At 42.3% G+C, this 12,921-nt stretch overlaps 1 protein-coding gene across 1 annotated transcript in view; it reads left to right on the top strand.

Annotated features, from left to right (window-relative positions):
* LOC145407438 (aspartate aminotransferase-like) overlaps positions 1-12,677 on the top strand; it is a 16,767-nt gene extending 4,090 nt beyond the window's left edge. The window contains exons 2-11 of the mRNA XM_080278365.1: positions 2,054-2,145; positions 2,990-3,122; positions 6,863-6,997; positions 7,799-8,137; positions 9,598-9,637; positions 10,016-10,106; positions 10,590-10,769; positions 11,281-11,366; positions 11,855-12,008; positions 12,400-12,677. Of these exons, the coding sequence (XP_080134491.1) occupies positions 2,059-2,145; positions 2,990-3,122; positions 6,863-6,997; positions 7,799-8,137; positions 9,598-9,637; positions 10,016-10,106; positions 10,590-10,769; positions 11,281-11,366; positions 11,855-12,008; positions 12,400-12,612 (1,458 nt within the window). The 5' untranslated portion in view covers positions 2,054-2,058 and the 3' untranslated portion in view covers positions 12,613-12,677. The remainder of the gene's footprint in view (positions 1-2,053; positions 2,146-2,989; positions 3,123-6,862; positions 6,998-7,798; positions 8,138-9,597; positions 9,638-10,015; positions 10,107-10,589; positions 10,770-11,280; positions 11,367-11,854; positions 12,009-12,399) is intronic.
* The last annotated feature ends 244 nt before the right edge of the window (positions 12,678-12,921 follow it).

Here is a 12,921-nt window from a genome sequence, read left to right as displayed (position 1 = left end):
AAGCTTTTACACAAAACAGCCGAATGCTGGGTACTGAACTGGGGTCGCAGAGAGCATATGTTTATAGAACAAAATATACTCAAAATTACATGGTAGATCATTGGCGTAAGTTTTTGTCATACGTCGCGTTACACCCTGTATATGTGTATGTATGTGCATCTGCAGGACGTATGTATGTATATATATGTATGTATGTATGTATGTATGTATATGCGTGTATGTATGTACGTATATATATGCATGTGCGTAAAAACTACTTAAAACGCTTCTTTATAATTACCTACTATTACTACCAACACATCCATCATTCGCTTCTTAACAACTATACTCTTTTGACTTAAACTTGGCCCAGATTTTCGTCCTTTTGCAGCTTATTTCCTGCCGGTCAGTGAAGGAGAATGACTACTACGGCCCTACATCCGTTTTTCATAGCACTTCTTCGTGACTAGCATCATATTCAGGTGTTAATTCATTGGTTCTACATCCTTTCTACACAGTACTTCTTCGTGACTTGAACTTTTTCAGTCTTATCTATGTGTTTTTTGAGATGCTAATGTATACTCCAGGGTTGGTCTGATGAATGATGTTATTTTCCTCAGCATGTCTTCATTTATGTATGTGAATGCTGTTCTCATATTTGCAAGCAGTGTATACATGTTCCGTACCTTCTCACTGATGTGGTCAGCCGGAGATAGTCTGTTATTGATAATCACACCTAGGTCCTTCTCTCTTTCTGATATGTGCAGGGTTTTATTTCCTAATTTATCCCAATCAGGTCTTTTCCCACTTTTACCAAACTTAATTACATGACACTTGTCCACACTGAATTCCATTTGCCATGTATTACTCCATGAAGTTTGTTTAATTCTTCTTGTAGCTCTTTACAAGAGTCTGTGTTAGTAATTCTCCTTTGTATTTTTGCATGATCAGCAAACATATTTAGATAGCTTTCATTTCCAATGTTACTATCTGTGTGTGTGTGTGTGTGTGTGTGTGTGTGTGTGTGTGTGTGTGTGTGTGTGTGTGATTCCTACCCACCAAAGCAATGACTAGGGGTTATAACATGCACTGTCACTCTTGCATAACTAACCCCACAAACTATCACCCTTACATAACCCCAAACATTCTGCTTATCAGTCACATCACCACAGACCCGTAAAGGCTAAGCTGATAAGAGTTATAGATGGTACACGCTCAAGGTACCACGATAAGAAAATAAACTAAGGTGATACAGATACTAGGGCTGGGGACGCCTTCACGTGGTGGCACTGATATTACCGGCACGTGGAGCTGCTGTCTTGAATGCTAAATAGATTAATGCTAGAATATGCTGCTAGTCACGAAGAAGTGCTATGGAAAGGGCATGGATGTGTAGAATTGTCTTTTTCTGCCACTGAGCTACATGAAATAAGCTGCAAAAGGACGAAAATCTGGGCTGTGTGTGTGTGTGTGTGAACTTGTAAAGTCATCCTGATGGTGAAGCTTAGAGGTCATAGGGTACCTCCTATTGGCTAATCAGAGTGGGCGGTGCAAGCGAATGTGACGTCACGGGTATCGGCGCATCCCACTGGTTAGGTAGGACAGTAGGCAGAGCTCTGGAGTGACTAGCGCCTCCCATTGGCTAAGAGCGTAATGGGAGGGATTTGAGCAGGAAAATTACCTTAAAACTGACTAACTAAACAACCCATCCACTTCTGTAAAACAACCCAACCTTAGCGCTAGGAGATCGGCTTATGTTGCTAGTTTTCGTTATTTATCGGTATTTAATTATCGTGAGTCGGGCTTATGTTGCTAGTACTATTTACCTTTTTTACCTCAAAAATTATAGCAGGTCAACTCTGGAACTGTCTCCCTCTGTCTGTATTTCCTGCTTCCTATGATCTCCAGTCTTTCAAACGCAGTGTGTCCAGGCATCTCGAAATGATCGGATCTTGAATTTGGCTCTCTCTTGTACTTTGCTTTTCTCTTGGAAGGAACACCAATTGCGGCCTCGGCCTTGGGTTCCTTCTTCTTCGCATTAAAAAAAAATAATTTAACGTTTTCTTTCACCCAGGCACCATGAAGGAAAACGTAGCGTATGAAGGCCTTGTGAGGGCAGACTTAGCTAATTCTGCAGCCTCCGCCAACCTCATCTTCAACGAAAAGGTAAGACAATAAACAAATAAATACTCTTTTCTTCCACTTGGTTCTCGCACTGATGTTCTCTCTCTCTCTCCAATATACTCCCTCCTTCCTCTTCTTTTTTTCTTCCTCTTCTTTTACTCACCAATGCACTCCCCTTCCTCTTCCCCCTCCCTCTCTCTCTCTCTCTCTACAATATACTCCTTCCTTCCTCCTCTTCTCTTTTCTTCCTACTTCCTTCAGTCACCAACGCACTCTCCTTCCACCTCTCTCTCTCTCACCAGCGCACTCTTCCTCACCCTCCTCTTCTCTTTCCCACACAAACATACTCTCTCCTTCACTTCCTCTTCCTTCCTCTTAGCTGTCTTACGCACAAAATCCGGTTAGAGGAAGAGGAAGCCACATAGAAAGACAGTTAAGAGGACTGGCCTAGAATCTTACTTGAAGCTTAGAGATGATAGAATATGTTAGTCGAGTTTGTTTGTGTCGTTATACGGTGGTGGTGGTGGTGGTGATGATGATGATGATGATGATGATGATGAGGAGGAGGAGGAGGAGGAGGAAGAGGAGGAGGAGGAGAAGCAGGAATAGGAGGAGGAGGAGGAAGAGGAAGAGAAGGAGGAGAAGGAGGATTACTAGTACTACTATGTTATTTTTATTTCTATCTCTATCGTCATTATTATTATTATTATTATTATTATTACCGGTATTATTATTGCTTCCATTACTGCTACTACTACTACTACTAACATCATTACTACCACCGCTATTATCATTATCATCATTATTATTACTCTTATTACCATTATTATTATTATTATTATATATAGAGATTATTATTATTATTATTATTATTTTTCCCCACCAGGTAAAGGCGTTAATTAAGGAGGGCAGACAGGTGTACCACTTCGGGTTCGGTCAGTCGCCCTTCCCGATACCTGAGTGCATGACGAAGGCGCTGAAGGAGTACGCACACACACATGCATACCTGCCCATGACGGGTGAGTAATAGTAGTAGTGATAGTAGTAGTGATAGTAGTGGTGGTGGGTGTAGTAGTAGTAGTGGTGGTAGGAGTGGTTGTTGTAGTAGTGGTTGTAGTTGTAGTAGTAGTAGTAGTAATAATAATAATAATAATAATAATAATAATAGTAGTAGTAGTAGTATGAGCAATGGTGGTGGTATACCCTTTCTCAGGAAACATGAATGAGAGAATTTTACAAAGCCTTTGCCAAAATCGGAACACGAGTGACCGTGTGAAGGATTAAGAGGTCCCCTCGGGATTCTTAACCTTCCTCCTTCCCTCTTCCGTTTTCTTTCCTCTACACACACACACACACACACACACACACACACACACACACACACACACACACACACACACACACACACACACACACACACACACACACACACACACACACGACGCTTAAATAATAAAACAATGTGTAGCCTCTATTTATCTGTCAGTGTCCTGATATCGGTCCATATGAGGAGGGATGGAGGATGAGAGTGGCCCGGGTCGGAATGTGGGGAGGGGTTGGGAAGCCATGAAAGATGAAGAAAAATTATTTTATTTTATTTTATTGTTTTATTACTATTCTTTATGAAAAAACATAAACTGATTTACAATAATATTACTGATCGAAGGATCAACAGTAATATTTCCTTTATAAATATTCATTATATTCTAAAATTTACATTGAAAATACAATCTCTCTCCCTCTATCACTCGATATTCATGTCTCCCTCATCTAAACCTTCTTCACTGGTGGAATCCCCCTGCCCCCATCCCGTCACTATGAAAAACACACACACACACACACACACACACACACACACACACACACACACACACGACGCTTAAGTAATAAAACAATGTGAAGCCTCTGTTTATCTATCAGTGTCCAGCAGGGGCGCACCAAGGAATTTTCTAAGGGGAGGTCCTCATTTGCCAGTTTCCTGAAGTTTACATATAAGTTTTATAGTTCTAAGTTGTGTGTGTGTATATATATATATATATATATATATATATACATATTATATATATATATATATATATATATACATATATATATACATATATATATACATATATATATATATATATAAATATATATATATATATATATATATATATATATATATATATATATATATTCTGATAGAATGATAGATTTTTTGGTAGGTCGTCAGTTATTTAAAAAAACGTGTGTGTGTGTGTGTGTGTGTGTGTGTGTGTGTGTGTGTGTGTGTGTGTGTGTGTGCAAATGTTGTGTATGTGGGCAAAAAGCTAGGTGAAGAGAGGGGATGGGGATGGATAGGAAGGCAGGAAGGATGATGTTTTGAGTTCAGGGGGGGTGGGTCTGCATGCTAGAGAGAGAGAGAGAGAGGTGAGGAGTGACCACTTGTCCCCTGGGAATGACCAGCCCCCCCCTCTCTCTCTCTCTCTCTCTCTCTCTCTTTCAAGGTTCTGTAGTAGTGAATAATAATGTCAATGCAAAGTATAACTTAACTGTGATATAAGTATTATAAAATAAATAAAACATTGGAATATATTTATTGAGAACAAGTACAAGAAGTCCCCTCGAGACGTCAGCATGTGGAACTGTCATTAATTCCCTGTGGGCCAATTAACGTTCACCTTCATACATGTCTACACCCTTCTGCCACAATATTCGCCATAGATTCCACAATATTACTCCTCATCTTTACTTTCCAATACAAAGCATACCATTAGTCATGATAATGATTGCACACACACACACACACACACACACACACACACACACACACACGAGAGAGAGAGAGAGAGAGAGAGAGAGAGAGAGAGAGAGAGAGAGGGTAGATGGGGGAGGGAGGAGGGAGACAAGAAAGGACGGAAGCAGAGGTTTAGAGAGAGAGTCAGTCAGGTGCTGTGACCTGAAATGGCAACTTACAAATTCTTGATGACAGGCGAATCAAGCTCAAAAAAAAATAAAATAAAATAAAATAAAAGGAATAATATGCTATTAAATCTAAATATACAACGAATAACTTGTCCAATATTTTTCGTTTATTTTTAGCGCTTTGTAACAAAAAAAAAAAAAAAAAAAAGTTGCATCCAAAAACAGGAACCACAGTTCATATTGACCTGTGAGCATAGCGGGTCACTTATACCCATTCATTGATTGTGTGTGTGTGTGTGTGTGTGTGTGTGTGTGTGTGTGTGTGTGTGTGTGTGTGTGTGTGTGTTTGCGCGCGCGCGCCTCTTGCCCTCAGGGTTGTCCCTGGCCAGCTTGTATTCCCACAGGTCGTTAAATCAGATGCCTTCGGCCTTTGACAGTGACTTTGGAGTAAAACAGACGATATTCTACATTCGTTTTTCCTGAGACAGACTATAGTGGTAGTAGTAGTAGCAGCAGTAAAATAATAATAATAATAATAATAAAGTGAGAGAGAGAGAGAGAGAGAGAGAGAGAGAGAGAGAGAGAGAGAGAGAAAGAATAGTATGAATGATAACGTTGCTGTTTGTGTGTTCGCTTGTTTATCTACGCCTCATCTATCTAATTATCTATCTATCTATCTATCTATCATACACGTGCGCCTTTAGATAGATGTCACTGCTACGAAACTGATAAGGCGAATTCTTCTCTTATCTCAGACACTACGTAAGTCTTATCACATCCCTCCCCCCCACCCCACCACTGTTCCCCCCTCCCTCCCCCTCACCTATACCCCACTCCCTCCCTTCCCCATCTCTCACCCCATCACCCTCCTTCCCCATATTCCCCCACTTCCCCTCCCTCCTCTCACTCTCACTCTAGCCCTAACTCCTATCCTTGTCTTATTCCTGAAGTACTTAAGTGGACTGTTATATCTTGAGTGTGGAGAAGTACCTCTTGGTTTATCTTTCTGGCAGGTTTGAGAGAGAGAGAGAGAGAGAGAGAGAGAGAGAGAGAGAGAGAGAGAGAGAGAGAGAGAAAGAAATATCTGCACAATTATATTTCTATTGGTCTATCTGTACACACACACACACACACACACACACACACACACACACACACACACACACACACACACACACACAAAACACCTACCCCCCCCCCGCATACACACAAACCCAACACCAACCCACACACACACACACACACACACACACACACACACACACACACACACACACACACACACACACACACACACAAACCCAACACCTACCCACCCACACCCACACCATAACCATCTCTCCCCCACCTAACCACACACACATAAACCCTCCTAGTCAATCACTCAATCTCCAGCCACCGCACCGTCTCCATTTACACCACCATCCACCACACAAATTCACCACACCTTTCTCTCACGCTGCACCGCCATTTTCTCTTCGCGCAATCAATCAATCAATCTTTTTTCTTACGTCAGGCATCCCGGAGCTCACTCACACACACACTCTCCTAGTCAGTCTCTCAATCTCCATCCACCGCACCCTCTCCATTTACACCACCATCCACCACACCTTTCTCTCACGCTGCACCGCCATTTTCTCTTCGCGTAATCATTCAATCTTTTTTTCTTACGTCAGGCATCCCGGAGCTCACTCACACACATACTCTCCTAGTCAATCTCTTAATTCCATCCACCGCACCGTCTCCATTTACACCACCATCCACCACACAAATTCACCACACCTTTCGCTCACGCTGCACCGCCATTTTCTCTTCGCGTAATCAATTAATCAATCAATCTTTTTTCTTATGTCAGGCATCCCGGAGCTACGCGAGGAGCTTGTGAGGCTGCACGCACGGTACGACAACGTGGGTCTGTGTGTTGACAACTTGGTGGTGGCGCCTGGCAGCAAGGAACTTATTTATCTCATTATGGCAACGTTCAGTGGAGGTGAGGGATATGAGAGAGGGGGGTGTTAGCTGGGGGCAGGGCAGTGAAATGGCGGGGGACAGGGCGACGTGGAGGCGATTTGTTTGTGGCCACCCCCCCTTTTTTTTAATGTAAGGAAGAAGGAGCTAAAGGGATTAAGGTGTCTGGCAACAGATAGAGGGATAGTTAGATAGGCTGGGTGAGGTTAGGGGTTAGATTTGTTAGGTGAGGTTAGATTAGATGGGGTTAAATAAGCTAGTTTAGGTTAGGTTGGATTGGGATGGTTAGATAGGCTAGGTGAGGTTAGAAGGGGTTAGATTTGTTAGGTGAGGATGGATTGGTTTGGCTAGGTTAGAATAAGTTAAATGTTGGGTTAGGTTAGATGGGGTTAAATATGCTAGTTTGGGCTAGATGGGGTTAAATTTGTTAGGTGAGGTTGGATTGGTTTGGCTAGGTTAGAATAAGTTAAATGTTGGGTTAGGTTAGATGGGGTTAAAAGTGCTAGTTTAGGTTAGATTGGATTGATTTGACAGGGAATTCGTTAGGCTATATGTTTAGTTAAGTTAGAGTCTTGTTAGGTTGATTCAGGTTTAGCCAGACTGTCAGGTTTGGTTAGGTTAAGTACTCATGGAAATGTGGACTCGCCCGAGGGAAGCGACCTGCGCTGGGCGAGTCCATTCCACATTACTGAGGGGGGGAGGGGGATCAGCATATGGACCGCATTAAGAGTTACCACATACACTGGGCGAGTCCACTCCACGTTTACTGTTTTTATATGCAAGAAAATGATAAACTTCACTCACCTCCTATCGTACCCCTCAGATCTGCTGCTCCCTGCCCCCGCCTGGACCACGTATTCCCCGCAGTCCCGTCTGGCAGGAAAAAGAGTGAAAATAATCCACACAGAACAGGCCAATGGATGGAAACTAACGGCACAGGAACTGACGAAGGCACTGGAGGAGAAGGAGGAGGAGGAGGAGGAAGAGGCGACGAGGAAGATGGAAGAGGAGGAAGAGGCGACGAGGAAGAGGGAAGAGGAAGAGGAGCAGAGGAAGAGGAGGGAAGGGGAGGAAAGAGGAGTAAATGGAGGGAGGAATGGCGTGGAAGGTGGATTTAACTCAAAATGGAGACTCCTAATCCTAACTAATCCAGGAAATCCTAGTAAGTATCTGGATTAATTTTAGAGATAATTTTTGTATCTTCTATCTCTCTTTAATTCCATCTCATATCTCTCTTTAATTCTATCTTATATCTCTCTTTAATTCTATCTCTCATATCTCTCTTTAATTTTATCTCTCTTTAATTCTATATCTCTTTTATGTCTTTTATTTTATATCTCTTCTATACCTCTCTTTAATTTTACCTCTTTTATATCTCTCTTTAATTTTATCTCTTTAATTCTGTATCTCTTTTATGTCTTTAACTTCCTATCTCTTTTATATCTCTCTTTAATTTTATCTCTTTTATGTCTCTTTAATTCTAACTCTTTTATCTCTAATTTTATCTCTTTTATATCTCTTTAATTTTACCTCTTTTATATCTCTCTTTAATTTTATCTCTTTTATCTCTCTTTAATTCTAACTCTTTTATCTCTCTTTAATTCCGTATCTCTTTTATATCTCTCTAATTTTACCTCTTTTATATCTCTCTTTAATATTATCTTTTATATTTCTCTTTAATATTATCTCTTTTATATCTCTCTTTAATATTATCTCTTTAGGTGGTGGCGACCATCATCCACTCACTTGATGTAGTGCTGCCTACTTCTTCCTTATCCTTTATCATTCTTTTTCTGTGCCTGTCTTCCTCTCTTCCTATATCTCCCATCTTTTCTGTCACTTCTTATTGCTCTTCTTTCCTTTACAGGTGGCTTTACATTGAGTGACAAGCCAAATGGTTTCCTGTAAGCCAAGAAACCATTAACAACGCTGGGTGGTAACCATATAACCAATCCATACGTGCTCCCTACGTGTCAACAAGTGGGTTGGTGGAGGGTTAGTGTCCCTCCCTGTAAAGCAAATAATTCGAAGTCAAATGGCCACCCCTTACGGGATTATGGCGTCTGGCAATAGATAGATAGATAGATATTTCTCTTTAATATTCTCTTAATATCTCTCTTTAACTTTATAACTTCTCTACACTCCATTCAACTTAACTAGGACTAAAATTACCATCTCTCCATCTTGAAAAGGTGTAAGAGACTTGAATATGGTGCTAGTCACGAAGAAGTGCTAGGGGAAGAAGGTTAAGCCTTGTAAAACTGCTATCTTCACGTCTTAAAACTTGATGTATAAGAGAGAGACTTGAATATGATGCTAGTCACGAAGAAGTGCTCGGGAAAGAAGGTTGAGCCGCGTAAAACTGCCATCTCCCCATCTTAAAAGTTGAGGTGTAAGAGAGAGACTAGAATATAGCGCTAGTCACGAAGAAGTGCTCGGGAAAGAATGATGAGTAGTAGTATTATCTTATCGTACCACTGAGACCGAAAAATAAGCTGCAAAAGGACGAAAAATCATCTAGTTAAAACACACGAAGCAGAGAAACACCTGTACGATGGAACTGATGAAGTAATTAACCTGTACACACCTGGCCTTACCCCTGGCTTCACCTTTCCCTTCCAGGTGGCACTTGCTATAAGGACCAGGAATTACAGGCACTCAGGTAAGCAATAAATCAATCAATGAAGATAAACAGGCACTCAGGTAAGAAAAAATCAATCAATCAATAAAAATAAACAGGCACTCAGGTAAGCAAAAATCAATCAATAAATAAAAAGAGGCACTCAGGTAAGCAATAAAATAAAATAAAATAAAGACTGAAATAGAATAGCAAGAGAAATAATGTGATAATCTGATCAATACTATGACGTTTTATCTATCTATCTATCTACATCTCTCTCTATCTATCTCATCCATACATCTATCTGTCTCTATATCTACCTGTCTATCTATCCATCTATCTGTCTCTATATCTATCTATCCATCTATCTGTCTCTATATCTATCCATCCATCTATCTGTCTATCTATCTTCTTTTACAGTGAGGTGTGTCGACTGCGTAATGTTATTGTACTGAGTGATGAGATTTACGCCAGGTTAACTTTCAGTAGGAGTCATGAATGTATGGCTAAGGTAGGTATTGAATTACGTACATACACCTACACACACACATACATACACAGAGTCCATACATACAAACACATACATACATAGTGTCCATACATATATACATACATGCTAATTCTTCATCAACATCATCCATACGTCTTCCTACCCTTGGATCGGGGCGAGGTTAACACGCACACACGCACACACACACACACACACACTTCTCTCTTACAAATTTTTCTGTGTCTTAAACCTGCATTTATCTTTTTATGGTGTTCATATTATTACATTTAGTACATGATTATATTGTACTCTCTCTCTCTCTTTCTCTCTCCCAATCAGTCAGTCTATCAGTCGAATATATCCTCAATCTATCTATCAGTCTCTACCTACCTATCTATCAATCCGTCAATCACCCATCTATCCATCTATCACTATCTATCTATCCACCTCTCTTCAGCACTACCTCCTCCACCAGTCTATCAATTTTCTATCTATCACCCTCAGCACTATCCAGAAGGCACCATACTCACAAGTGGCTTCTCTAAGTGGGCGTCCGCGGGTGGGTGGAGGTTAGGGTACGCCCACTTCCCGCCCACTCTACACCCACTCTTCAACGCGGTCAAGAATGCAGCGTCACACACCTACTCCTGCGCCCCCACCCCCATGCAGTACGGGGTGGCCAAGGTGGGTGGGTGGGTGAGTGGGGTGTTGTGGATGTGGGTGGGTGGGTGGAGAAAGGGTGGATAGGTGGGTGGGTGGGTGGAGAAAGTGTGGATGTAGGTGGGTGGATGGAGAGAGAATGGGTAGGTGGTTGGGTAGGCGGTTGGGTGTGGAAGGATGGGTGAGGAGAGTGTGAATGTGGGTGGATGGGTGGGGAAAATGGGTGGAGAAAGAATGGGTAGGTGTGGATGGATAGGTAGGTAGGCAGGTATGTAGGTAGGTAGGTAGGTAAGTAACTATGTAGGTAGATGCGTGGGTGTGGATGGATAGGTATGTATGAAGGTAGGTAGATAAGTAGGTAGGCAGTTATGTATGTAGGTAGGCAGGTAGGTAGGTAAGTGAGAGGAGTAACAAGATATCAACTCCCTCTATTATTTTTAATGCAAGAAAGAAGGAACCCAAGGCCACAATTTTATCGACATATAACTGATTATGCTATTTCCTTCAGCAACAACATCCATTTTCTCTATCGCAGGCCTTGAGAGAAAACGGGCAAGAGCTGGAGCAATACATGGACAACTGCTCTAAAATCCTTAATGCCATAGGGGATTACTGTTACAGGTAAGGACAAAAGGTACTGCTGTGGAAATAATGTGCTATATCTTGTAGTGTACTTAAATGTGCTTAAGTGTTGTACTATGTAATGCATTTGTACTCTATCCAGCTATGTATCTATTGGTCTTTCTGTCTATCTATCTGTCTACTGTACTGGTATGTGTCTGTTTCCACCTGTGTGTGTGTGTGCGTGTGTGTTTGTGCGTCCATCCCTGTCGCTGGTCCTGTCTCTATCTCGTCCCTCTCCCTCCCCCCCTCTTTATCTATCTATCTATCTACCCTTCCAGCTATCTTGGTATTTGTCTGTCTATCTTTTCACGCACCGGTAAATATATATATATGTCTCTCTCTCTTCACCTTTGTTTTTATCGAAGTCTCTCTCGCTGTCTCTCTCCCGTGTCTGTCTTCTCTCTCCATTTATTTCTGTCTCTCTATGTCTGTCTCCCTCTCTCCATCTACTGTATCTATCTATCTCTCCACCTATCTATCCACAGGGAGCTCAGCAGTGTGGGGGTGAAGGGCGCCAGGAGTGAAGCTGGCTATTACTACATGCCTGATTTCGAGGTGGTCCGGGCTGGTCTGAAGGCGAGAGGATGGACCACAGGAGACCACATGACCAAGGCCATGTTGGAGGAGGCCGATGTGGCGGTATGTGGGTGTAGGAGGGTGTAGGTGGGGTGTAGGAGGGTGTAGGAGGGAAGGAAAAAAGGGTTTAGATTAGGTTTGGTTTGGCTGTGTTGAGTTAGGTGGGTGGTAGTGGGTGTGGGTGGGTGTAAGAGGGTGTAGATGCACTATCTTAAGTCCTCACGCCAAAATCTAAAATCCTCCCACTACCTTAATCTCCCACTGTCTATCTCCCGGGCCCAAATCCTCACTAACCTCCCCATCTCCTTCCAGGCCAAAAATCCTCACTAACCTCCCCATCTCCTTCTTTCTACAGCTCATGTCGTCTCACGCCTTCCTCAATAACCTCCCCATCTTCCTACAGCACATGTCCTCTCACGCCTTCCTCAATAACCTCCCCATCTCCCTCCTACAGCTCATGTCCTCTCACGCGTTCCTACGGCCGCCTCAGGACCTCTGCACTCGCTTCTGCTTCGTCTGCTTTGATGGGGCCAAGGCGCTGAAGGCCGTGGAGTCTCTGCCCCCTGACGCCACCCTCTCAGATGATTTCCTGAACCAGTACTGTCTGTCTGTCGTTCAGGGCGTGCAGAACTTGAAGGAGTGGGTGAAGAAGTATGCGGGGAATTAAGGAGGGAAGGAAGGTGCTTGCAATTGAGAAGCTGCTGATGTGCGTTTGCAATTATGGAGAGAAGAAGTAAAGGACTTGCTATAGGAAAGCTGCAGAAGATGTAGGTTTGCAATTAAGGTGTGAAGAAGGAAAGGACTTGCCATGGAGTGTTGCAGAAGATGTACGTTTGCAATAAAGGAAGTAGGAAAGGGCTTGCAATTGAGAAGCTGAAAAAGAAGGACGTTTGCAATTAAGGAAGAAGGAAAGGACTTGCCATGGAGTGTTGCAGAAGAAATGCGTTTGCAATGAGGGAGGAAAAAGAGAAAGGAC

Source organism: Coenobita brevimanus, chromosome 73 (genome assembly GCF_032717465.1).
Source record: "Coenobita brevimanus isolate Jiangsu-jjx chromosome 73, ASM3271746v2, whole genome shotgun sequence".
In the NCBI taxonomy this organism is placed as follows: Eukaryota; Metazoa; Arthropoda; class Malacostraca; order Decapoda; family Coenobitidae; genus Coenobita; species Coenobita brevimanus.
Note: the sequence above shows the minus strand (reverse complement) of the source record. Positions and strands in the feature narration are given on the sequence as shown.